Source organism: Sparus aurata, chromosome 7 (genome assembly GCF_900880675.1).
Source record: "Sparus aurata chromosome 7, fSpaAur1.1, whole genome shotgun sequence".
Taxonomy (NCBI): Eukaryota; Metazoa; Chordata; class Actinopteri; order Spariformes; family Sparidae; genus Sparus; species Sparus aurata.
The window spans coordinates 31108056-31135095 of NC_044193.1; the positions used below are offsets into that span (position 1 = coordinate 31108056).

At 40.7% G+C, this 27040-nt stretch overlaps 1 protein-coding gene across 2 annotated transcripts in view; it reads left to right on the forward strand.

Moving 5' to 3' along the window:
• Positions 1–3638: 3638 nt before the first annotated feature.
• Positions 3639–27040, forward strand: part of plod1a (procollagen-lysine, 2-oxoglutarate 5-dioxygenase 1a) — a 40650-nt gene continuing 17248 nt past the window's right edge. Inside the window, exons 1-9 of one of the 2 annotated variants that reach the window (XM_030423239.1) lie at positions 3639–4066; positions 12143–12234; positions 12535–12668; positions 14137–14300; positions 15598–15710; positions 16516–16579; positions 18575–18672; positions 19358–19459; positions 19604–19735. In XM_030423239.1, coding sequence (XP_030279099.1) covers positions 3976–4066; positions 12143–12234; positions 12535–12668; positions 14137–14300; positions 15598–15710; positions 16516–16579; positions 18575–18672; positions 19358–19459; positions 19604–19735 — 990 coding nt within the window. In that variant the 5' untranslated portion in view covers positions 3639–3975. The remainder of the gene's footprint in view (positions 4067–12142; positions 12235–12534; positions 12669–14136; positions 14301–15597; positions 15711–16515; positions 16580–18574; positions 18673–19357; positions 19460–19603; positions 19736–27040) is intronic. The other variant, XM_030423238.1, reaches the window with a different exon arrangement.

The following is a 27040-nucleotide window of genomic DNA, read 5'->3' on the forward strand; positions in this document are numbered from 1 at the left end:
GTATCATCTGAGCATGTCTTAAGCACAGCGAGTGATATTGTTACTGCCCAATGCATTCTCCTTCACTCTGATCATAATGATCAATTGATATTCCTAAAAAAGAACCTTAAAAAAAACATCTGGATTTGATATTTGAATTAAGTAGCCTATACTGCGAGATGGGGACTGTTACTGCCAATATGATAGATAGATAGATAGATAGATAGATAGATAGATAGATAGATAGATAGAATTACTTTAATGATCCCAGACTGGGAAATTATTTTGTTACAGCAGTAGTGGGTCCGCAAATAAAACACTTTGTACATAACATAAATAGAATCCAATATATACATAGTGTATATATACAGTGCACAGTGTGCTATAAACAATAAACAATAATAATATATACAACAAAACAAAATATGCAAAATATACTATAACAATAATAATATATACAACAAAACAGTAGAGAGACCAGAGTTCTCTGTCAGGCAGAGGTGAGAGAGTTGTTGTATAAAGTGATGGATTGTGGCAGGAAAGATTTCCTGTATCTATTGCTACGACAGCGAAGCTGAAGCAGCCTTCCGGAGAAGGTGCTCCACTGTCTGACCAGTGTGAGTTGGAGAGGGTGGAGAGGATTATCCATGATGGATAACAGTTTTTTCAGTGTCCTCCTCTCCACCACAGCCTCCAGAGTGTCCTGTTTGCAGCAAATCACAGAGCCAGCCTTCCTGATCAGTTTGTTGAGTCTGTTGGTGTCGCTGGCTCCAATGCTGCTTCCCCAACAAACCACAGCAAAGAAAAGTACACTGGCCACCACAGACTGATAAAAGATCTCCAACATCTTGCTGCACACGTTGAAGGATCTCAGCTTCCTCAGGAAGTAAAGTCTGCTCATCCCCTTCTTGTAAACAGCTTCAGTGTTAGATCTCCAGTCCAGTCTGTGGTTGATGGTAACACCCAGGTACTTGTAATCCTCCACCGCCTCCACATCCCTTCCCAGAATGCACAGAGGTTGGAAAGCCTTCTTCCTCTTCTTCCTGAAATCTATCACCATCTCTCTGGTCTTGCTGATGTTCAGCCGCAGGTGATTCTGTCCAGTCCACTCCACAAAGTTGTCTACCAGTGCCCTGTACCGCTCCTCCTGTCCCTCACTTATACACCCAACAACAGCCGAGTCGTCAGAAAACTTTTGCAGGTGACACGACCCGGTGTTGTACTGAAAGTCAGTGGTGTATAAGGTGAACAGGAAAGGAGACAGTACAGTCCCCTGTGGAGCTCCTGTATCACTAACCACCGCATCAGACAGAACACTGCCCATACGGACGAACTGTGGCCTGCCTGTCAGGTAGTCAGTAATCCAGGAGATCATTGTGTCGTCTACACCCATCACCCGCAGCTTCTCCCCCAGTAGCAATGGCTGAATGGTGTTAAAAGCACTAGAGAAATCAAAGAATGTGATTCTCACAGTGCCTCCTCCACCATCCAGGTGCGAATAGGCTCGTTGCAGCAGGTAGATGACAGCGTCATCAACTCCCAAGTGGGGCTGGTAAGCAAATTAAAGAGGGTCTAGCAGGGCTCTCACTCTCAATAACAAAGTCACATACCCTCCTGTCAGTCTCTTGGAAGCGGCCGCTTAGAGGACCACGATAAGCTTTTCTCTTACTGTTAGCGTTTTCAGACGATCTTTTTGGACCCGCCATCTTCGGACGTTACACTCCATAACTCCATATTTCTTGGCTGGCTGACAGTTGTTTGGCGCCTCCGCTGCTCCATTATCTTAAAATCAGCATCATAGCTCCGCCTCAGATGTCTGTTAACTTGCCACACTTTTGATCCACTTTGCTCCGTAAAATCACCGCGTCTCTCCATTTTTCATCTCCTGTCACTTCTTCTCCGCTGTGATTGACAGATAACCCAGCCACAGTGTCAGTGACCTCTCTACAATAAGCTGGCGCCCTCTGCTGTTGTGGTCGTGTAGCGACCCAGACAACTATCAGCATGTGTCAACGGTTAGACCCCGATTATAAAACGACCCCACTTTTTCCACATAATTTTCATCCAAAAAAAACCTCGTCCTATATTCGAGTCAATACGGTAATATATGCCCTTAGTTCATCATTTTCAAGCATTTTGCTTTTGGAGGAAGTTGTAATGTGTGCCTGTGTGAAAATGTTTTGTTATTTATCATAATTGCTCATAGGAAGAGCAGCACTGTTTCTGTTTAGGGCTGAGTTGTCCCCTCCTGTAGTGTGAAGCAAACTGTAGAAATGCAGACTAACTGTTTAACTGTACAGCAATCTGTTCTACTTTTGCATTCATTCAGCAGCTTGTAACTGCCAAAGGCACCACTGTTTTGAGTTTAGGAAATTGTCCCATTGTCCCTGTTAAAAATGTGAAGCACACTGTAGAAATAAAGAACAAGCAGGAACTATCTGTACCACTTTGTATTCCATTGTACAAAATTCTTCTGCATCGCATCATATCATATCACATCATATCGCATTGCACTGTATCGCATTGTGTTAAATCAAATCTTAAAGTATCACACTGTATCGCAGTAAGAGGGAGAATCGTATCATATCTTATTGGTGGTTGTTTTATATGAATCTTTAATGTATCATATCGTTGGCAGTGTATTGAGATGCGTATCGTATTGCCTCAGTGTTAAAGATGCACATCCGTACTGAGAACCAATCAGGACCTGCTATGTTGTTCTCACCCCATGACTGGTGCTTCGTGTTGTATTTAGCTGTAAGTTGATATGCAAAATTCGGACCTATGAAAAGGTAAAAAATATAACCTGAATACAAACACATGAAAAGAATAATACATACACTAGTAACCACTTCATATTTAGGGTTTAACTTAACTGTCAGATGCTTAGAAATTGGGCTGAGTCCAAAATACCAGTCTGCTGTCTCAGTCAAGTAACCAGTCAGGACATCGTTTTGCTGCACACTGAAGACTTTATGGCTGGTGTCAGAGTCAACATGGGGCAGCTGTCTTAAAGTCACATTCCGTGACTTTTTTTTAACCTTAAAATAAAATGATCTTACATTAATCTACTTTTAACAGAACAGTGTCTACTCTCATCAAAATAATAATAATTTCTTAACTTAAAATCAGTGTCTTGGTAGTATAATCTGCATAAATATCACAAAGCTATAAATTTGACATGAAGGCCAGGGTGAAAGTGGTCATACATCACATTTTTCAAGTGACTCTCGGGTCATCCCCTCAGGCCATCTGTTCCTGGTGAAGGTGGTGCTGTTTCTTACAACCTGGTCTCCCTGACTCCTGCAGAACTATTGCAGCTTTCAGAAAAGTTCAAATGTCGTTTTCGAGGAAACATTTTGTGCTGGTGTTGAATTTTATTTCCTTACACAATATTCCTGATATTTAGTAATGTGAATGAGGCCCAACAGAATTTTCTCTTTTCATGTTACAGTGTTGCTCCCTAAAGGTTTCTACTGTCATAAAAAATCTAATTTTGTAGTTACAGTTGTTGAAGTTTCACATATGGTAGGAATTCAATACAAGCAAAGGCTCCTCTGTGTAAGGAGCACAGGCTACGTGCAAGTGCTCATGTTCACCGAACAGCTGGGTCATCATTTCCAATGAGCTTTATTTTCCCATTTTGGAAGTGGGCGTTGCGGATGTAAAAACTTTCAACATGAGACAAATCAGAGCATCAAACCTGAGTGATAAAAAGCATTAATCCGAACACTTAAATATCTGGTTTTACTGCCGCTTTACTACTTTCATTCTTTTGCAGCTTTGTTAACTACTTTGTTGAACGGGAAGAGAGAGAGTCTGAGAGGGGGCAGAGAGGAAGAGATACACAGGCAGACACAGAGAGAGGGAGGTGGGGGCAGCAGGCGGTGCTGGCAGAGTTAATCTAGTCCTGTTAAATTCTCTCTCGGCTGGGAAAGTTCACGGTTCGTTTTACACCGGGACTGGTGAAAAGAGTGCAGTTTTAACTCGGCAAAAATGATACCTGCGCCCTTGCTATTGATCCCAGGGTTTTTTGTGTGTTTACTTTTACCTCTGACTGTATGTGAAGAGCAACAAATCTCTAAAGGTAAGTCAGGAATGTTGGTGTTCTGTCTGCTCCCTCTGCATCGTGCCTTCTACACATTATGTGTGAGAACAGTGCAGTTTAGGGGCAGCACGCATGGTAGCATTTGAGCTGGGGGAGACTCCTCAGATCCTCATGTGAAGGAGAACCTTTCGATAAAAAAGTCTGGTGGAACATTCCAGCAGAGTCTGTAGTAAGTAACTGGACCATATAGGCACCGCTGGAGAACTGCGGCGTGCACTGTGTTAGCTGTAGCGGCAGGCTAAAGTTAACTCAGTTACAGTTAGACGAGCGCAGTCTGTTGATGCATAGTGGATTGGATTGTGTCGCTGGATGCCGAACATATTCATTTACAGTTCGCAAAAACCAGCGACTACGCCATATTGCAGCATATCTCGAACTTCTTTTGATTAAGAAGACCGTTTTGAAACAAAGTAAAGTAAGTGTTAGACAGCATGCCCCACTGTACATAATACGAGACGCATTTAAGGGTAGCTGTAGGTGTTGAGGAGGACTTCCATGTCGCTGACGTGGACGGGCAGTCTGCTGTCAATATGAAAAAGTTAGCTCTGACCCAGTGCTGCTGTTAACAGGATGTTCAGTCAAGTCTGTGCTAGACGAATATTTAGCTAAAATTAGATTAAATTTTTCTTATAAATGTATATTTTTTTCTTCTTTAGATTTAATGCATAATGATACTTTTAGTACAGCCACCCTAAGGGGATATTTAGAAATGACACGAGTGACAAGGTTTTTTCTATGCAAATATGGTGAAACAGTGAGATTTGTATAGCTAATGGAGATGAGACTTCAGGTCTAACTCTATGGGTGAAGTGAATATGTGTTTTTCACTGTGCCATGTCATTCAACTGTGCTGCCCCCTTAAAAATCTTTTATCATCAAGGCAACAGTGAACAAATGTGACCACAGTGTCAGCAGGAACAGGGTGTCAGTATTTATGGTGTTCACTCACTCTAGGTTGGACTCAGTAGACTTTTTTTAGACTAAGCAAGATGCTGTCTATAACTTGTGATTTGATCGTTCAGTTTAATCATTAATTGAAAAAAATTAACAAAGAAAGTCACCAGAAATATATTTACAAACAATATCTGATTCTGAAACCATGTAAAAAAAAAAACAGTGTTTCCTCTAAGATGATATGTGGTGACCTGAGACAAACAGGGTGGCAACAGTATGAGATTTTCAGGGTATGATAACCATTTTGTATAAAACATCATTACAGAATTATTATTATTATCATTATTATTATTATTATTAACAGTTGTTTGCGGAAAGAAAACAAGGGTTTTAATGCTTGGGCAACACGTTACTATAATTTCATTAAATACTAGGGATGCACCAAAATGAAAATTCTTGGCCGAAACCGATATCCGAAAATGAGGAAACCAAGGCTGAAAATCGAAACACCGAAAGAAATTATTATCCAATTATTAGTACCATTGCATTTATGGCTATGACTGTGTACTAACCTCACTATAACCAAGGCATTCCAATTCAAAGAATAAATCAATTTCAAAAGTATGAAATGATTTATTTAGCACTGACATTACAGCAATGCACAAAATAAAATAAAATTCAAAATAAAATGTTTAACTTGACCCCACTCATGTGTACATTAAGTAAATAATAATGTACAGGCCTATAACTGACTGGCCTGCTGAAAGATTATACAATTAAATATGTTCTCTCAGTAAAACACAAAATGCATTGAAGTCAAGTGCATTTTAAAATGTTCTTTGTAGGACTACTACAACAAAGTGCATTCAGAACAAGACTGCAACTGCTGGAAGATATAACAATATTTTCTCTGTAGGCCTACAACATAACAGTGTATCAAAACAAAGATTGCCATAGCCCATATGTTAACCGTAGGCATTTAACAACAACAAATGCACCAAGAATTGCAGATGTGCAAAGTGGAAAACAAATATTTAAACACTAGACACAAGCCCATTCTACTTCTTTAGGTAAAGTGTCAGTTTTTTCTTGATGAAGAGTAGGTTCTCTGCTTTATCACAGTGAAGTCTGTTCCTCTTCTCATCGAGAATATGAGCTGCAGCACTGAACAGCAGGCATGTGCACACATAAGGCCCAAGGGGTGCTTGAGCCCCTGCCCTTTTTACCTCCTATTAAAAAGTGCAATTTTTGTGTGTTTTTTAAATGAATAAATAAAATCCTGCTGTGCAAAGGGATGTCAAAAAAAGGTGGTATGAAAACGCCACACGAGAGAGAGAGAAGCCGCTGCCTCATCAGAACTCCACCACGCACGTAGATGAGACGTGACAGTGGAGCGACTTGAACCTTTGTGACTTATAAATCCATTAACATAACTTCCTTGTGGGAGCTAACTAGTCTTATTCAACGTGCTTAAATATGAGTCATATTTCAGAAGAGTGTCCATTTGTCCTTGTTAAGCTAGCTGCTTGTTAATGAGACTTAAGAATAATCTGACAGCTGACTGTGTGGCTGTTTATCTTGCCACAAATCTTCAGCTTCTTCTAGATATTGAGCTTCTTGTGACTTTGCTGTTGTAAACATTGCTGTTCATACTAACATTCACAGTAGCAGTCACAGTAGTCATTTCTTTGTTTTGTCACATTTTTAGATTTGTAGCCCATATTTCTAGTTTGCACTTGCTCTCCAATAAATAGCCCAATATTAAACCAGTGTTCACTTTTAAGAATTGCAGCTGAATTGCATGTCTTCTAAGCCTCAGTATTATGATAATGTGAATAAACTCATAAAAGAAATGGCAATTGCATGTCACTCACAGCTACACAGGATACACAGCTAAGAAGTTAGCTTTCTATAAGTACTTTGTTTATTAATTTTACATTAATTAATATACATATTGTGTTATTAAGGCCTGAAAAAAGTTTGGCGCGCGCTATGCACGCACGTACTGCCCTTTTCTGACTTTGAGCCCCTGCCCCTCTATAATCATGTGCACGTCCCTGCTGAACACTCTCTGCATGCCATCTTTGCAATGTCAGGAAAGCATATCAGACAACAAGGGTGCATGCCCCTCATCTGGTGCAGAGAGACGAGTCCTTTTTTCTGCGCTCTGCTCTCCTTTTCCTGTATGGGGGACTAAACCTGACATAAGTATAAATAAATAAATGCATAAATTCATATATAAATACATAAATAAATGAATAAATAAATGCTGAAATAAATGAACAAATAAATAAATGTATGAAAAAATAAATAAATGCATAAATAAATAAATACATGTATAAATAAATAAATGCATAAATAAATAAATGCATATATAAATGAATACATAAATAAATAAATGCTGAAATGTATAAATAAATAAAATAATAAATAAATAAATAAATGCTTTATATTTATTTCTACATTTCTGTTCACCTACATTTATTTATTTCTGTATTTATGTGTCCATATGTTAATGAGGTAGGAGGTCCTACCCTCAGTCAAGAGCATGATTGGTTACAGGAGTGTGCTCGATGAGGGTCTACTACTTCCGCCTTACTAGCGGCACTGATTCCTGTACAGGAATGTTGCTGACTACCAGCAAGCCCGCTAAGGTAACTGTTAGCTGCAGTTGTTGACATTTGTTATTCATGTAGCTCTGGTTTAGTAATGAATTTAACTGGCTTCCATTTTAACTTGCGAGGGTCCCAGGTGTGCTGGTGGTGTGGTTTGAGAATCCCATCTGGAGAGGGGTCCTCGGCCATGTCCGCTAACCAGGAAAAACATTCTGCTCATCGCTCCAAGTCATGTATATGTGTATTCGTGTTGACGTGGCTTGAACACTTCTCTGTTTCATATTTTTATTGATGTGTATACAAAGAGTAACAAAGGCACTTATATCGGGACACATTAGTGTCGGCTTTAAACATGTTTGCATACACCCTTAGATTTTAGATTGACATATTTTTAACAAACAACAATTATAGAAAAATACAACCGAATAGACAGCAGACCTACAGTGAAAAAGTATTTAGACCTAGTCTGTGGCTTGAACACTTCTATCCACACAGAGATACCGGGGCTATGAACTGCAAACCACTGTTAGACGAGCGCTACAGAGCTCAAATCGTCCCAAAGTGCATGTTGACGGTTTCATATCTCTGTCGTGAATGTCTGTACTCTCAAAAAACTCATTGGTGGAACAGTATGAGGCATTTGTTCACGCCGAGTGGCTTGAGAGCGGCGTGGAGTCCGCTGTTAGCATTTAGCTGTTAGCTGCTCGCTGTAGCGCTGAGAGTGCAGCGTCCAGGTTAACTTGTGACACCTGTTACCATCAAGAGTGAGATACATGTCTGGGCTTTCCTATGAACCATTGTCGCTACAGGTGTTTGTGTCACGGGTTGATCTGAACGTTTCACGCTTTGCCACAGCTGACTGACCTCACGCTGAGTTCGGGCTGGATGTCAACATACTCTGCAGACTGCCGCTCGGCATGAACAAATGCCTCAGCCTGTTCCACCCATGAGTTATTTGAGAGTACAGATATAAGTACAAAGATATGAGACCGACAACATGCACTTTTGGACGAGTTGTGCTCCGTAGCGCTCGTCTAACAGTGGTTTGCAGGTCGCAGCCCTCCGTGTGGAATAGTAGTGTTCAAGCCATGTCAAAACGAATACACATATACATGACTTGGAGCGATGAGCAGAATGTTTTTCCTGGTTAGCGGACATGGCCGAGGGCCCCTCTCCAAACGGGATTCTCAAACCACACCACCAGCACACCTGGGACTCTCGCAAGTTAAAATGAACGCCAGTTAACCTGTCAGACCGGTCGAGGCCATTAAGCTAACTGTAGCTGGTTTACAACGTTACAGAGAGCGAGGCTTGGGATCAGGAATCGTTTCCTTTTGTCTGGCTCTCCGATTTGACCAATCATGCTCTTGACTGAGGTTAGGACCTCCTACCTCCTCATTAACTTATGGACACAGAAATACATAAATAAATAAATGTAGGTGAACAGAAATATAAAGCATTTATTCTTTTATTTATACTTTTATTTATTTATGTATACATTTATTTCAGCATTTATTTATTTATTAATTAATTTATTTATTAATTTATTTATGCATTTATACATTTATTTATTTATTTGTGCATTTATTTATTTATTCCTGTATTTATTTATATATTTATTCATGCATTTATTTATCCATTCATTTATTTCAGTATTTATTTCAGTATTTATTTAATCATACATTTATTTATTTATTTATACTTCTGTCAGGTTTAGTCCTCCATACTCCTGCGGTTTCTCCGCATCCATTGCGGCCTTGATCATTTCCATCATATCCGTGGGTCTTTCTCAGATATATTGAGATACGTCCACACTGCAGACATGTTGGCGCTTATCTAGACAAGCGTGTGCTGGCCGCGGTTTTTGTTTGCGTCATCACAACTTTCTGTTTTGGCCGCGTGGTTTCGGTGATAAATGTAGAGACAGAGTTTTGCTTTCTTTTGATCAGTTATGTCTGAGATATCAAATCCCTTAAAAAAACACTTCTTTAAATATTTGCAGTTAAAAGCTACATGTCATCAAAATGTGAACAGATAATGTCTACATCCTTTATGAAATCTTGAGACAATGACACTTGAAAATAGAAGGGATGGGCCGCGTATGTAAATACTACAGCATAGTGGTTGCATATAGTACTCAATTAGCAATTTCGGCTTTAAACATGTTTGCATACACCCTTAGATTTTAGATTGACATATTTTTAACAAACAACAATTATAGAAAAATACAACCGAATAGACAGCAGACCTACAGTGAAAAAGTATTTAGACCTAGTCTGTGGCTTGAACACTTCTATCCACACAGAGATACCGGGGCTATGAACTGCAAACCACTGTTAGACGAGCGCTACAGAGCTCAAATCGTCCCAAAGTGCATGTTGACGGTTTCATATCTCTGTCGTGAATGTCTGTACTCTCAAAAAACTCATTGGTGGAACAGTATGAGGCATTTGTTCACGCCGAGTGGCTTGAGAGCGGCGTGGAGTCCGCTGTTAGCATTTAGCTGTTAGCTGCTCGCTGTAGCGCTGAGAGTGCAGCGTCCAGGTTAACTTGTGACACCTGTTACCATCAAGAGTGAGATACATGTCTGGGCTTTCCTATGAACCATTGTCGCTACAGGTGTTTGTGTCACGGGTTGATCTGAACGTTTCACGCTTTGCCACAGCTGACTGACCTCACGCTGAGTTCGGGCTGGATGTCAACATACTCTGCAGACTGCCGCTCGGCATGAACAAATGCCTCAGCCTGTTCCACCCATGAGTTATTTGAGAGTACAGATATAAGTACAAAGATATGAGACCGACAACATGCACTTTTGGACGAGTTGTGCTCCGTAGCGCTCGTCTAACAGTGGTTTGCAGGTCGCAGCCCTCCGTGTGGAATAGTAGTGTTCAAGCCATGTCAAAACGAATACACATATACATGACTTGGAGCGATGAGCAGAATGTTTTTCCTGGTTAGCGGACATGGCCGAGGGCCCCTCTCCAAACGGGATTCTCAAACCACACCACCAGCACACCTGGGACTCTCGCAAGTTAAAATGAACGCCAGTTAACCTGTCAGACCGGTCGAGGCCATTAAGCTAACTGTAGCTGGTTTACAACGTTACAGAGAGCGAGGCTTGGGATCAGGAATCGTTTCCTTTTGTCTGGCTCTCCGATTTGACCAATCATGCTCTTGACTGAGGTTAGGACCTCCTACCTCCTCATTAACTTATGGACACAGAAATACATAAATAAATAAATGTAGGTGAACAGAAATATAAAGCATTTATTCTTTTATTTATACTTTTATTTATTTATGTATACATTTATTTCAGCATTTATTTATTTATTAATTAATTTATTTATTAATTTATTTATGCATTTATACATTTATTTATTTATTTGTGCATTTATTTATTTATTCCTGTATTTATTTATATATTTATTCATGCATTTATTTATCCATTCATTTATTTCAGTATTTATTTCAGTATTTATTTAATCATACATTTATTTATTTATTTATACTTCTGTCAGGTTTAGTCCTCCATACTCCTGCGGTTTCTCCGCATCCATTGCGGCCTTGATCATTTCCATCATATCCGTGGGTCTTTCTCAGATATATTGAGATACGTCCACACTGCAGACATGTTGGCGCTTATCTAGACAAGCGTGTGCTGGCCGCGGTTTTTGTTTGCGTCATCACAACTTTCTGTTTTGGCCGCGTGGTTTCGGTGATAAATGTAGAGACAGAGTTTTGCTTTCTTTTGATCAGTTATGTCTGAGATATCAAATCCCTTAAAAAAACACTTCTTTAAATATTTGCAGTTAAAAGCTACATGTCATCAAAATGTGAACAGATAATGTCTACATCCTTTATGAAATCTTGAGACAATGACACTTGAAAATAGAAGGGATGGGCCGCGTATGTAAATACTACAGCATAGTGGTTGCATATAGTACTCAATTAGCACGCCTACAGCGAGAGATCCACATGATAGCAATGGCCATTTTATGTGTTCGTTACATAGTGATGGTATAGAGATGGCGGGAAACAACAGATTGAGATGATAAGGTTACTCAGCCAGATTCAAAGATAGAAATCCACTGCCCAATATAATAGATAATTAATCTCATCAACAAATGTGTTTTTAACATTTGTGTCATTAAAGCTTAATAACATCCAACAGCCTGTCACTTTGCTTTTAATCAGTTTGATTAATAAAGAATTTCTTGGGGATTTGCTCCTATAATGTACTCCACAATATCAACAAAGGTGAACCCTGTATTAATATTTTATCTTGTTTCTCTTTCTATTAGTGAATGCCTGTGTTAAAAGTTTAGTTTTCTGATCGGGGGAGAGATAGATGGTTATAGATCGATAGATGCTTTATAGATAAATCTACTACTGTAAAGTGTTTTTTTCTGTTGGTTACTATGTCAGACTCCCACCATGTACAATCAAGAGACACACAGTTTTATTAACTGTCAGTTAACACTGCTTTTTGCTTAAGGCAAAAGATCTATCATTTTCTGATTTTTCTTAACGTTGTGTCTTTCAGACAATCTCTTAGTCTTGACAGTCGCAACCAAAGAGACTGATGGCTTCAGGCGTTTCTTGAAGTCGGCTAAACACTTTAACTACACCATCAAGGTAGGAGTCCTGCAGCAAGTTCCTCTGCTGCTTTCTAGCCATGAAAGCCTCTCTGTCTATGCTTTAAAATGAAACAAATTTCTGTTTATTGTAAGTTGTAGTCCTGGCTCTCATGTAATCATTGTTTTTACATTTAAGACAATTTCAATGCATTTGGGTCACAGAAGTAAGCCACTATTTTTGTCAAAAAGAAGTAAAACTTGGATCTTTTTATTGTATTATCTGAAGAGAAAAGTATTTGAGGATGAATATCTTTACATTCATTTCATCAAATAGCAATTGATGTATGCGTGTTTGAAGGTTCTGGGACAAGGTCAGAAATGGAAGGGAGGTGACTATGTGACAGCTCCAGGAGGAGGCCAGAAAGTACGACTCCTGAAGACAGCTCTGGAGGAAATGAAGAAACAGGACAAAATCATCCTATTTATTGAAAGGTACAGTGTCTTCACTGTTGGTGCAGTTTCCCAGTGTGTGAAGTGATGGCCAGAGTAACACCCTGGTACAAAGGAGTTTTGGAAGAACATGCATTTCTCTAGTCTTCCAAGCCACCATTGTTTTCCATTCATTGCATTTTAGATTAACTAAAACATCTTTTGCAATCCCTGGCACAAGAAATTCCTTTAGGATTAATAAAGTTCTATCTCATCTTATCTTCTGAAGTTATATGTGGAGGATATGTCAGTCACTCTTTTCTCGCAGACCCGTGATGATTTTTTGATTCAAGTGTAGGAAGAATGCCATAAATTTATGCCATGTCATAATTTGGTTGTTTTCTTGTCATGTTGTCTATTAGGCGTTTCATAGTATTCCCTGCCCCTGGACTAGCAAAAATCACTCAAATCAGTTCAATCAATTTTGGGAAATATGCATGTACAGCATGTTCAGATAGATCTCAATCTCAAGTGTCTTAGTTAAAGGGACAGTTCACCCCAATATTTAAAACATATTTTTCCTTTTGCCTGTTCTGCTCTTTGTCCAATATTGGCTGTAGACATGTCTGCTTTCTCACAAATATAGTTTAACTTTTAAAAACTTAACAGTGATGTCTCTTTCCAGAAAATCATTAACCGGTAGGTAGCCTATGTAGGTACTTTTTTTTTGTACTATTTTACAGCGCAGAAGAAAGTGTTTATCTATTCATGACCAAGATTATTGTGCATGTGACAGGGTGGGATGTAAACACTAATGGCCTCCTCCTAGACCAAGCTGTAATGTTAGTTGACTTAGTTAGGATTCAGGATATGGTTAGCTTAGCTTAACCTTTAAGACTCGAAGCAGGGGGTAACAGTTAATCTTACTCCGTCCAAAGTTCAAAATTCAACTACCAACAGCTCCAAAGCTAATGGATTAGCATGTTTAACCTGTACACATGTATTTCTTGACGACCAAAACTGTTCATTTACTCTGACCTGGCAACCTCACTGTGAAGGCAGTCACTGAATTGCTGTTGCAAAGCTACTGATGTGGTCAGTGACAATGTGATTCAGTATCAGTTCAGTTTGAAGATTCTCTTTTACATTGGGAGATGGATGAAATGGAACAGGGGGAAAAAAAACAAATAATTATATTTCACAAATAGTTGAACTATATCTTAAATGCAACACAAAAATTACTGTATAAAAGTCATATATGGGAGTTTCTGTAAAACGACTAAAACATGCAAACCCACTGATTTGTTTCTTAAAAACACACATACTTGTATCAAGAGAGATTGGATGTGTTTTTTCAGTTCCTTCTATGCCAGTAAACACAAACGCTTGCAACTCAACTCTCCAAATAAAGAATGCTGAGATCTCATAAAGTCAACCCCCTCATTTGTTTTAACTATGCCACTGGCTTCACACACCGCTGAGCCACACAGTGCAATAACCTTTCTTTCTATTTATACTCCCTTTGACACAGCTACGACGTGGTTTTTGCCTCGGGTCCTAAAGAGCTGTTGAAGAAGTTCCAGCAGACCAGACACAAGGTGGTGTTCTCCTCCGAGAGCCTCATCTGGCCTGACAGACACATGGAGGACAAACACCCCCATGTCAGGGAAGGCAACAGGTTCCTGGGCTCTGGGGGTACGTCCACCAGTGCTGTCAGTCACACAGCTGGGGCAGCCCATATGGCTTCATTTTTTCACATGATGTCATTTTTTCCCCATAATTTGTTTTTTCCGGAAGTGCTTACTCCCAGTCTGTGTAGTGCTCTTAGAAATCAAATAATTAGTTTAAGGTTTTAGGAAGAGATCAGGTACAAACAAACAAACCAAAGGTACTCATCCAGTTTAAAGTTCCCATGAAGTCAAAATTTAATGTTTAAGTCTTTTTTTGTATGTTTTCACATACTGTTTACTGTATCTTGCTCTCATCTCACCTATACACTGACATTAGGCCCAACAATGGCAAAAAGGGTTGTATTCACCTTTATCAAAATGGCTTCCATCTTGATAGAGGCTGTGTTGTACAGTCCAGGTCTGGCTGTGTTCACTGTGAGCTGCGTAAAGACGGACTAGTGAGTAGATGTCCCAGACAACCTCTGTAATCTCATTTAACCACTTGTTAGCAACCAACTTCTTAATGCAACATTATGTGAAGTTGACATTTTGTGCAATTTGGTGCCCCCCGACTATTTCAGATACAAAGCGCAGGTCAATAACAGTTTGTCAAATGTGACAAAGCCACACCATAACAATGTTATGTGTAATGAGTGTTGTATGTTGAAGAAACAAGTGATGGGGGCGCGGAGTGGCTGACACACAATCACCAATCACCCCATTACAAGACACTGTACCATCAACATTATTTTGAAGCTGTTCTTTTTAGTTAAAAAGTACCATAAAGTTTCTTTAAAGCCCGTAAAAACACTTTTGAATTCAAACATTCAGTATTTATTGACCTATTTTATGTTATAAAATAAGACATGAAGGTGTCTGAAGCTTTTGTTAACCACAGACCTTATTTCAGTCATTTAACAGAAAAGTCATTTATAGCACCATTGACTTTGAGACCAGGGAACCAGAAGCGCAAAAAAATATATATATTTTCACTATTTATTACCATGTACATCTCTTAAGACTGTTATGTTCATGTACACAGTAGATTCAGCTGTAGATTTTAGTCTTGTCTTAATGACATGCTTGATGTTTGAAAAAAGGACTGTGGCCGTTTGTTTCTCTAGCAGAGCAACAGGAGGTCTTTACTCGGGCGTCACTGCTGGGCTGAGCCCAAATTTAAACCCTGCAGCAGTCATTAGTAATGGCAATTTAAAACAAAGGACTTAATTTTGAGTTCATCCTTAAGATTAGGGAAATGAAAATGGGTATGACTTGCATTGTCACTTCCTGTCTGTTTCCTTTGGGTTTGTTTCTATCCTCAGGTTTCATTGGCTACCTTCCCAACATCAGAGAAATGGTTGCTGATTGGAAAGGAAAAGACAACGACAGTGACCAGCTGTTCTTCACCAAGATTTACATTGATCCAGTGAAAAGGGTAAGATTTATATATTGCTTTGTTCACAGTTGTACATTGATATATTTAATTAGATACTTAGTACTAGAGCTATTAATAATAGTAATGGTAGCAAATATCTTTTAACATTGTCATATAATTCCTCTGGGATATTTTATTATATGCCACAGATTTTCCAGTATTGACCTCAGTTCTACAGAGAACTGGAGAAACTTAATTTTTGAGTACATGTCATGATATTTGAGTATCAAGTCTTCCCATTTTTTTATTTGTTGCTTTTAACTCAAACTCAACACTTCCTCCATGTTTACCTGTTGTACTGTACTGTTGTATTCAGTATAATGTGTATTTATAAAGAACTGACTCTAATAGAAATTCCACCTACACAATACAGTATAACTATTTCCTCCTGTCAGTGAGACTCTGCACCTTCTGCACAGATGTTTCAGATTAAAGGCCAGCAAATCAGTGCTTAATCCCTCCTGTTTCTGGTTGCAGGAAGTGTTAAGTTTTTTTGTAGATAGTTCAACAGTAAAATAAGTACTCAACAGTTTAAGTGACGGGAATTCACTTGTGAATGGAAAATATGACTGTTGTTGTACTGATTGAAATGGTACTGTGAAAATGGCGTTATACTGAATTTAACATACTGAATACAGGTAATTTCATTCCCCCTCAACTTTCTTGATCCAGCCTTTATTATTTTGGGGCTCAGTTTGACACTCACTAAATCAATACTGCTTTTATTTAGGAATTTACAGCTGCTAATTTACTACTAATATGAATGCAGCATATCATGTGTAAATAATGCATTTCCATGTTTCAGAAATCCATAAATATAACATTGGACAGTACATGCAGAATGTTCCAGAACCTTCATGGAGCCCTCGGTGAGTTCCTGCAATTAAGTTTCTTTGTCCAGTAGTGAAATGTATAATACAAATACATGCCTCTGAGACTGACTGTCTATTTGACTGGCTCCAGAGGTCTGTGCTGCAATGTTAGAAAATGTTATGTGCACCTTTCCAATTACACCTTTTAAGAAATGGTATGTTTCTTATCACCTATGTGACACTAACCAGCATTTTTTCTGGTAAAGCCAGATCTCGATTTTTTGGGCTGATGCAGATACTGAAATTTTTTTTTATTTATTAGCTTATATACACATTGTTTATCAATGATCCCTAAAATGCATACATTGTCCTCAACAGTTGAAGCTTCAGTTAAAAAAATATATACATATACTGTATATATATTTATATATAAAATGGCTCCATCGCCTGTCCAACATAATTCAAGTCTTGTGAAGCCCCAAGATCTCAAGTTGATTTCAAAAGAAGTTATTAAAATCATGTTTTAAACAAAAATCTCCACTGTAGCTGCTACATTAAAAACATTGAAACCTCTGAAACTATAGTTAAGATTTTGGGAGGATTGCGATTACACAGGATAAGCTGTATGGCGTCGTCGTAAACTGATTTTCTTTTTTTTACTGAAGTTGTTTAGGAGAATCTCTCAATGCTGTGAAGCGTCCAAAATGTCTTGTTGACTAAGAAAATTCACCCAACTTTTCACTGGGATGGGGATGAGTTTATAATAACTGAAATTTTGTTTTTTTCCACAGTAGTAACTGTATTGTGTATTAAAGGCAGTGTTGGGGCTCGTTACTCAAAAAAGTAATATATTACACATTACACATTACTCTCAAAATAGTAATGCCTTACATTACATGATTACTCCCTGAATAAAGTAATTAGTTACTTTACTCGTCACATTACTTGTTACATTCGTGTTGCTCCACAGTTCCTTAGCAACAAGCTTTGTGTGTTTGTGTGCTTTCTCTGTAGGTGCTTCCGGGTGCTTCGTTAAGTTTGAGGTAGTGTTAGCAGTGGTGGAGAGTTTCCAACACGGACAAAGTGTGCACCTTATAGTCAAGTTATTTACCTTACATTCAAAAAATTCAAAGTAATGTTTGTATCTCCATCAGTCAAAAGTGGCTTAATGCAGCGGGGGGACTTCAGGCAAGTCGCTTGCAGCAGCGTGTTCTGCTCGTGTTGTTGACGCTGCCATTGTTATCCCATCTCCCCTTGCGGGTGGCGACTAACCAATCGGTGATGGTGAAAGATACCTCGTGCCAAACCCCAACCAATCACTGTTCCATTATCGACAGCCCCCGCCCTCCCCCCAGCCCCTTGTGTGTGATGCGTGTACCTATGATACATCATCACAGTGTACTTGTAGTAAACTCAATCCTGAGAGGTTTCAACATCTGAAGGGTTTGTGATTTAGATGGAGCTGCACGTTTGGACATGAAATGTCTGCAGCATTTTTTCCCTCTGAGGCAGAGGAAGGAATTTGTGAGATCTATGTGAGGCGGATGTGTTCACATAAACAACATGAGTTTAAGGAGTCACTCTGTCTGTAAACTCTTTCATCAGATCCTTTTCCTTGTAAAAAGGTAGTTTGTAGTTTTTACAGTATATTTTCCATTGTGTGTTTAAAACATGCATCTGTTGGTCTTGGAAGCTGTTTTCAGTTCAGTCTCAGTCTGGTGTTCTGCTTTGTGTTTATTGGGAGGCAGCTGAGCCCTGTTGGCCACCATGACTCTGCTTTTGTAAACCAGGCAGACTTTAGTCAGCTAAGGGGCCACTTATCACCAAGGCGAATGGTAGTTAGCTACAGTTAAGGTTAGCTAGCAAAGAGCAGCAGTTGTTTGTTACTCTAGTGAGATGCTGCCCCCATATTTTTGGAGTTATCTTGGAATTCTGACAAATTACACCTTAAATCAAATTACCAAAATCTAGTTGATGTGAATATCTGCAATTTCCTAAACTACAGGAAGTGAACATGTGAAGGCTAAATTTGATGAGTGTGTGTATTTCCAGACGAGGTGGTGCTGAAGTTTGAGAATGGTCGGGTACGAGCCAGAAATTTACTGTTTGACACCTTGCCTGTCATCATCCATGGGAACGGACCAACCAAGGTACTGACCTATCAATGCATACAGACCAATCACATATTACACACAGCGGGCTGATAGAGCTAACCAAAGTAGCTGTTGGTGAGATGCAGCAGTTGGTGCAGAATTTTAGAGGAGTGAGCTGCAAGCCTGTTCAGAATGTGTAGTTACATGTGTCAAATGTTAAGTCTTAACACCACATGTGACTGTTCAAGCTCGCAAAATGTGTGTGAAAAGGCATGGTGAAAACATCATCAAGCAATGAGCAGTTAAATCAGGCACCCCTCAGACGGTTGACAGCAAATTCATGAGAGGAAGGAATGATGACTTAACTCCTTTTAACAATGCAAGCCAACAGTCAGTGTGATTTTCCTTAGTCTCTGTAAAATATGTTTCAGCAGTAAGCAACCCCTCTATATTAACTGCTGTACTGTGAACATTGTAACTTCCTACAAAACAAGAAGTGAGTTTAAGAAAGACTCATTATCCAAGAGAGAATGTTTCTGTGTGTGTCTCATCACAGTACCCCTTGTTTCTGTATTTACCAGTCAAAATACACTGGACTATTTTCACAGTATTTTCATATGTGTATTATTAGCCAAATTTCAGTTTCTCATATTTTAATTGACAGTTATCGTCAACACACCCCATATACTGGACGTTAGATGGAGATGTGATAACATGCAAAAAAAAAACATTTGTTTTTCAGCTCCAGATTAACTACCTGGGTAACTACATCCCCAACACGTGGACATTTGAAAATGGATGCACAGTGTGTCACCAGGACCTCCGACCACTCACAGCTCTTAAGGTCTGATCAGAGGCAGTTGACTTCAGTATTGAGAATTATTATAAATGTTTTTTGTTCCATAAAGAAAAATCCAAATAGGTTACCAAATTGATTGCCTTTTCCCTTTGAACTGGAATATGATGCTTGTTTTCTTTTTGCCAACAGGAGAGTGAATACCCAATGGTGCTGATTGGCATTTTCATTCAGCAGCCCACCCCCTTTGTCACAGTGTTCTTTGAACGTCTGCTGAAGCTTCAGTATCCAAAGAACAGACTCAAACTGTTGATTTTCAACCAGGTAACAGGAGAACATGTAATTTATTAACTTTCTCCCTACGTCCCCCAAGGGCAGGGCTCCATGCAGGATTTTAGAAAAACCAAGCTCCAAAATACAGATTTGCTATGCAAGTAGAGGGTACTAGAAATTACGGGCCCTGTCAATGCTAGGGGGTCTGGAGGCATGCCCCCCTCGTGAGAAAAAATGTAAAAACAACCCCTTAAATGAGTACTTCTGGTGAATTTTGTGAAAACTAATTGATAAATTGAGATAAATATATGTGATACATTATACCATATTACGATACAGCACACTGGCCCTGAAGAAATTCTACACAGGTTATAATGTTCAACTCATAGAATAGCAGAGTAGTCTATTTCCGCAAGACTAAACCATATAGTGGTGAAATATAAAGTCTATTGTGATAATTTTGTAAACAATGGATTTGACACATATTGTTCAACCTAAACACAAAATTTTGACTACATTATTTAATCTACTTGATTATAATATATTTATATTTCTCTCACCTTCATCACCTCTATTTCTCTTTCTCTCACTTCCATCACCTCTCTCTCTCTCTCTCACCCCATCACCTTTTTCTCTTTCTCTCACCTCCATCACCTCTCTTTCTGTTTCTCTCACCTCTCTTTCACTTTTTCTCAGTCTCCTTTGCAGTACAAAATTTCAGCTTTGCCTGACTTAGTCTTTTCATTTCAATCCGTCAGTGAATAAAGTAAATATATGGTCAGTTGAAAGAATATTTAAATGCTACCACAGTCTGCTAGAATGAAGCTATGAAGATACCAAGGCTAGCTACTGGGCAGAGTTTTCACAGATGACGCAAACCAAGGATGAAAAAGTACCAACGTTTCCATCACAATGCATTTTTACCTCACTCATTCTAACAGTCAGTAAATGTGCTTTTGTTTGCGTAACTTTATGACCATACCTGTTTAACTGATGCTGTATAGACACTGGTCTTCTTTAAATATAGTTAGTAAGTATATCTCTCCCTTTGGCAAATCACTGACCTGACGTCAGCTGGACTGACTAGCCCTTTTTACACAGCGTCTCTGCATTATCTCCGGAGCGGTGGTTCGCCAATTCTCCGACGATGGTGATTCACACAGAGCGAAGCATCTCCGCCGTTCCACCGTGTAATTCACACAGAAAGCCGGCGCTGCGGCTCCTAAAGAGGCGTGACGGTACACGTCATGTTGATGATGTCAGTGTTTCCCAGGTGTTCCCTCTGTCAATCTAAACCCGCGAACAGTTTATAATCATATATATATTACATCAGTAAAAAGGACGCTGTCTGACTCCCTCACTGGCAGGGACGGAGGCCATTTTCTGGGGGAAAGTTCCCTGAAGTCTTGGACCGGAGGGCTGACAGTCGCAGAGATTTATTTTCATCACAAACACTCGGTGAGTTAAAGTTTTTTCCGGTGACAAATGCTGTTTTTCAGGCAAAAATGTGAGGAAGAGTCGGTAGGACAGACAGTAGGACAGGCAGTTGGACAGGCGGTAGGACAGGCGGGAGGACAGACGCTTCTCCACGTATAGCTGCCGTATTTTTTTCCTTATATAAGTTGCCAAAGACAGTTATTGTTTCTACGTTACTGTTGTTTGGACCTGTAACATTGCTTTGTGGGACATTTCTCTGATAGGGAGAAATGATACCAGCTACTCTGTTCGCTTCTCCTTCCTCTCCCACTCATTCACTAGTGTCCACACGTACACATGCTCCCTCACTGTAGCTCGCCCACTCGCACCTTACGCACCTTAAGGCCCCTACACACCGCCCAGACGTCCAACTGCCTTATCCGACCACTCTGTTGCCTCTTGTCTGACCCGTTTGGCAGAAAAGTTGCATTGAACACACCGCTTCTTGTTCCTGACCTCGTCCGAGTCTCCCCTAACGCCTCAGACGTCCAACGGCTGATATTTAAAGACTGCTCATCAGTCAAGATAGGTGAGTGTCCCGTTGGGTTGTTTTTCAGCCTTCCAGGCATTCTTTTTTTCTTTTTTTCGGGGTAATCCTTGGCTGAAGGGATAAAGTTCCCTGGTGGAGGAAGGCAGTTCAGGGCCTTGGCTACTGGAAGTTTGCCTCTCAAGTTCCCTCGAGTCTGGCATGCTCCAGAAGATGAACAGGTATGGTTTATGATAGGAAGGATCTGATGAGTTTGTTCTTGTAAGGCTGAGAAAATAACAATTGTGTGTGGCATCGGGCGTCAGTATTATCAAGTTTGCTGTTGATAGAGGTAGTGATTGTGATTTGTTTTCCTTACCAGTCAGGTGTAGGAAGTTAAAAGCTTAAGGGTGGGAGGCAAAGACTCAGGGACACCAGTTTCCAGAAAGCAGTGTTTGGACAAGGAGTCGTTCCATGTGACCTGAAAGGTGTGATGATGTGAACCAGGTTAGAGCAGAGTCAGCAATGCCAATTTCAGCCGAGTTTGGAGTGGGGAGGAGGATTTGGTGGTTGACTGTGTCGATATCTTGAAAGGAGCTGGAATAATGCCTGAAGTGAGTGAGGAGTTGATAAGAGTGGTGAGGAATGGCAGGATGTCGTGAGTGATGTTTTGGAGAAGGGGGGAGGGAATCGGTCCAGGGAACGGGTGCTGGCACAGTTAGACATCACTAGTGTGAGAACATATTCAGAGGAGAGAGGGCTGAAGCAGGGAAGGCCATCGGAGGTGACAGTCAGGGAAGGTGCTATCTGGATGGGCATCAGAGTAAATATAAAAGTAAATGGAGGGTAAAAATGAGTAGGCAGATGAGAGGGCAGCTGGAGTGGCAGTGTTTTCTGGGTTGATCCAGGTCTTGGGAAGGGCCAGGAAGTGGAGAGTCTGCAGGGAGGCACAGGTTGAAATGGTGTCTGCCTTCTTAGCCCCCCTAGTACTTCAAGTCCAGTGCTGGTGGAGAATGTCGGATAGCAGAGATTGGCTGGGTTACAGCCTCGAGCAATGTGTCTGTAGTGAAATCTTATCTGGTTTGATGTCCTGACTGCGATTAGGTAGACTTCATGGCTACAATCGGTGGTGGACAGTGAGTTACTTTGACTTCCTCGATAGACTCATATTTCAGTACATTTGAGCATATTGCAGTTTCTTTGCAGTGGCCAAGGGATGTGTAATGCCATTTTGATACACTGCAAATTAACTGGTAAGACTCAGGAGGGCCGTTCAGTAGAGTACAGTCAGTCAGTTTATGATAAGGTAAAGAGCACTATCCTTTGTGTGTATGAGCTTGTGCCTGAGGCGTAAAGGTGGTGTTTTTGTAACCTAAAAACAGACAATAAACCACTATATAATAACTGGACTTCCGGTTAGGTGAGCATGTGAATGGCAGGGCTGTACGTTAACTTTTTCAGCACATAGCACTAGTGCTACAGAGGCTGACAGTTTTTTAGCACAGGACCAGAGAGTTGTAGCACACCCAAAAAATGCCTGTCACCTCTACAGAGGACAATTAATGCAGCTCATCACTTACACAGTAACATCAAGTGTAATTCATATATACATAATGTAATACAATAATAGAATAATAACTCGAAATGTTTTCAGATATAGAAGAAGCATCTTTATTACACTTCAAACAACTCATTTTTACGTAACAGGCATGCCGCGTGACATATTTGCATATAAAACACTGCCAGTCTAAAGACTCTCTGGCTTTATAAATGGCCTCCTGGCCCTCTGGGAAGTGGCCAGCCATTTTTCCGCAACCTTGGTCGGGTCAAAGTCCTCCATTGGACAGCCCTCTGTGCTAATGCGTATCAGGTTTTCGGTGGTCAAAACATGCAGGTTGCTGCGGGTGCTGTTTTTGATTCTGTTTTGTGTCGAGAATCCGCGCTCGCACTGAGCAGAGGAGATGGACAGTACAAGAAGGATCTCCACCAGATGTAGGACATTCTGAAATAATAAGCAAAATATTTATTAATGAGTTTAGACATGACTAAATTCTGAAAGAAGCTGAGTGTGTTCAACTTACACATACCTCCAAGTCAGTGCGATAAGGCTCCTTGGTGAGGAGGGTCTTCCACAGGGAGAGGTAGTTTTTGTCGGCAAATTAGGTCCTTAGTACTGCCTTAAAACTATTCATCTCCTTCAGTTGCTGCCATTCCTCCTGGACTCGGTCCAGTTGACATCCAATGCTAAGTCAAGAAACAGATAGGGAGGATAGGGAGGGAATGTATGGGAACATTTAACTTGGACACATGAAATGTGAAACAAAGCATTGAAATCGATTAAAAATACATCTTATCTTGCCATCCCTACACTTAATCTACACTCACTTTCTGAGAAGGTTGGCAAAATGTTGGAGGAGAGATTGAACTTCTGCCCTGCCATAGTCCAGCAGTTCACCCTGACTCTCTGATAATGAATATAATATGCATGAAGATAAGCTTTAATTATTAAATTAGTGATAACATATAGCTGAACAGGATTATCTCATGTAGTAGATAATTTTTAATTCAAGTCAGAAGCTCTTACTCATGTTTTTAATTCACAGTGAACAGCCTCAGCTCAGGTGATGAAGAGTATTAGTAATATGAATAACTCAGTATGCAGCTAGTTTAAACAATATTTTAGGTAACTTTCTAAACAAATCACAAGCTCACACTCACCTTCTTCGTCCACAGTGAACAGCAGTAGCTCAGGTGGTGGCGAGAGCGACAAATAATGGGTGGTTGGTTTACATCAGGTCAAGTGCATGTTGTATAGGTAAAATTCACACCGCTTTACATCGCCGTCAGACCGCGCTTTCTTTTAGCACTGCATTTTCTCAACCACAGAACCCCCATATCCCTACGCATGAGCGGTAATGCAGAGGAATACGGAGAGTTAAGTTTTGTTTTTAACGAAAGTAAACCTCTCGTCCAGCAGCTGGGCCTCGAGCTGTATTCCGCCGCTCGCAGATCAGCTGTTGCCCAGTTACGCTAGTGCATAGGGATGCGGAGGTTCTGCGGTTTTCAAACAAGATTCCGAACAAGATTTTATTTTTTTTTGTAGCTAAATCTGCCCTGTAGCACCCATGCTACAGGGCAGATTAATTCTTAGCACAGGCATGTTTTGATGTCGCACTGTTCAGCCCTGAATGGCAGGGCGATCTTGTGCTCCCTCATCTTTGCGCTACTCTTTTATCAACCCCACTAGCCCCACTAGCCTACAGTAAGACAGTGTATGCCAATAACTTAATATAAACTGGCATGATGTCAAAATCGAGGAAAAACACAAAAAAGGCCATCGAGGGAGAGACCTCAACCTCAACCACATGCAACAACAACTGTGTAGCTAGCATTGCTAGCTTATTGGAGGACCACAGAGCTAGCATATCCTCCGACTTCAAAACTCTGTTCCAGCTTTAGAAGCGAAACTGAACTGTACACGGCTGTGGTGACGTAGCACAGCCAATGGATTGACTTGCTGGAGGCTAGCGCTGAACAACAGGGCCAACAGATTCAGGCACAGGAGGACAGGTGTGCGATGCTAGCCGAGAGCAACGCACACCTGCCACAGCCGCAGAAACAACATTAGGATAAACGGACTCCCGGAGTCTAATGAAGGTCCGCAACCGACAACATTTTTTGCGGACCTCTCGTTAAATTACTTGGCCAACAGACTGTCTTGTCACCCCCTGAACTAGACCGAGCACACTGCGTGCTCACTGCAAAGCCACAGCCAGTGTCGCGGCTGTGGCCGGTAATAATTCGTCTCCACTGGTTCCAGACAAAGGAGATGATTGTACAGGAAGCCTGCATGAGACGAGGCAGCCTCCAATACTGAGGACTGCTGGTGCATATCTACAAAGACTATGCTCCGGAGGTCCTCGAGCAACTAGCCAAGTACCGTGACGCCATGTCAACACCGTACAATCTGGGCCTCAGACTGTCTCTCCTATTCCCGGCCTGATTACAGATTACGCTGGCAAATGGAGCCAAAAAGAGGTTGGAGCGGCCAATTATCAGCAGGGATCAGAGACAGGGTAAACTGAGTCAGTAATGTAGTCAGACACTGTAAGGCCCACCAAGACTCAAACCAACAGCCAACCGCCTTTATCTGACCACTCCGTTGTCTCTCATCTGACCCGTTTGGCAGAAAAGTTGCATTGAAACATACCGCCTTGACTACTGCCAATTATACAGTAGTGTGTAGGTTCTGCGCTTGCACGAGATCGGGTGGCGCTAGTCTTGTGCCAGTAATCTAAAACATGAAAACAGGAAATTACGGAACGGAGTGCATAGAAAAACAAAGCGCACATCATAGAGTTCAGCGGTGCACACAGAATTCCACCTCTCCCACACACACTGCTGATTCGCTAGCACACCGCCAATCAGAATGGTCATACAGCTAGCACACAACCAGAGTATCCAATGGCTCAGATGGCCAACGGCCAACGGCCAACAGCCAACGTTCTCAGACTTTGCATGTTAAATTGGAGCAGACGCTGTCCACCCAGTCCCAAAAGCTTCCAAAGCAGCTGAACACACCAAACAGTTTTGTTCCCAAAATTGTCTGAGTCTCCAAAAAAGCTTCAGACGGCCAACGATTGGCTCGGTGTGTTTCAGGCTTTAAAGGTCCCATATTATACTGTTTTTCATCAATTTCACGCAGCTGTTAGAGGTCCAACAAATCTGTATTCGATATGTATTGCCCCAAACACATCCATGGTCCTGAACTCCAGCTGTCTAAAAGTCGCTCTGCTGAGCTCTGTTCACAGCACTCTGTTTCTGTGCCTGCACCTTTAAATGCTAATGAGCTGTGTCTGTCAACGCCTACTTGGGGAGCCTTGCCTGCTACGTCACTCTCAGGGAGGGGAAGCCCCTTATGCTAACGGTAGCATGCGCTAATGTTTACGGTGGATGTAACACTATGGCTCGCGGAGATTTTTTCGTTCAACCGAACCAGTTTGACCCAGAATCGGACCCAGAAGTAGAGGCTCTGGAAGAAGTACAGACTCTGCAGCTGCAGCAGGACGTTTCAGAATGGTTAGTTTGGCTGAATAATATTAGTTTGTTTGTATGTGTTGTTACAGCTACTGCCATGTAGCTAATGGCTAACAGCTAGCAAAAGCTGTGTTTGTCTCCAACACAGTCTCCAAACTGTTATACACTGTTCGCATCGTCTCTGTCTCCAGTCTGCACATGTTTCCAGACTTTCTACTGTGACAACAAAGCTCCCTCGTAATATTATTAACATTAAACTCGCTTCAAACGCCATTGCATAGCGGACCGAAGCGGAGCTAACTAGTTAGCCAGTTTCAAGCTGACTTCACCATACTCGTCGGCAACTGTAAATGCTATCAAACCGCGGCGACACTTAT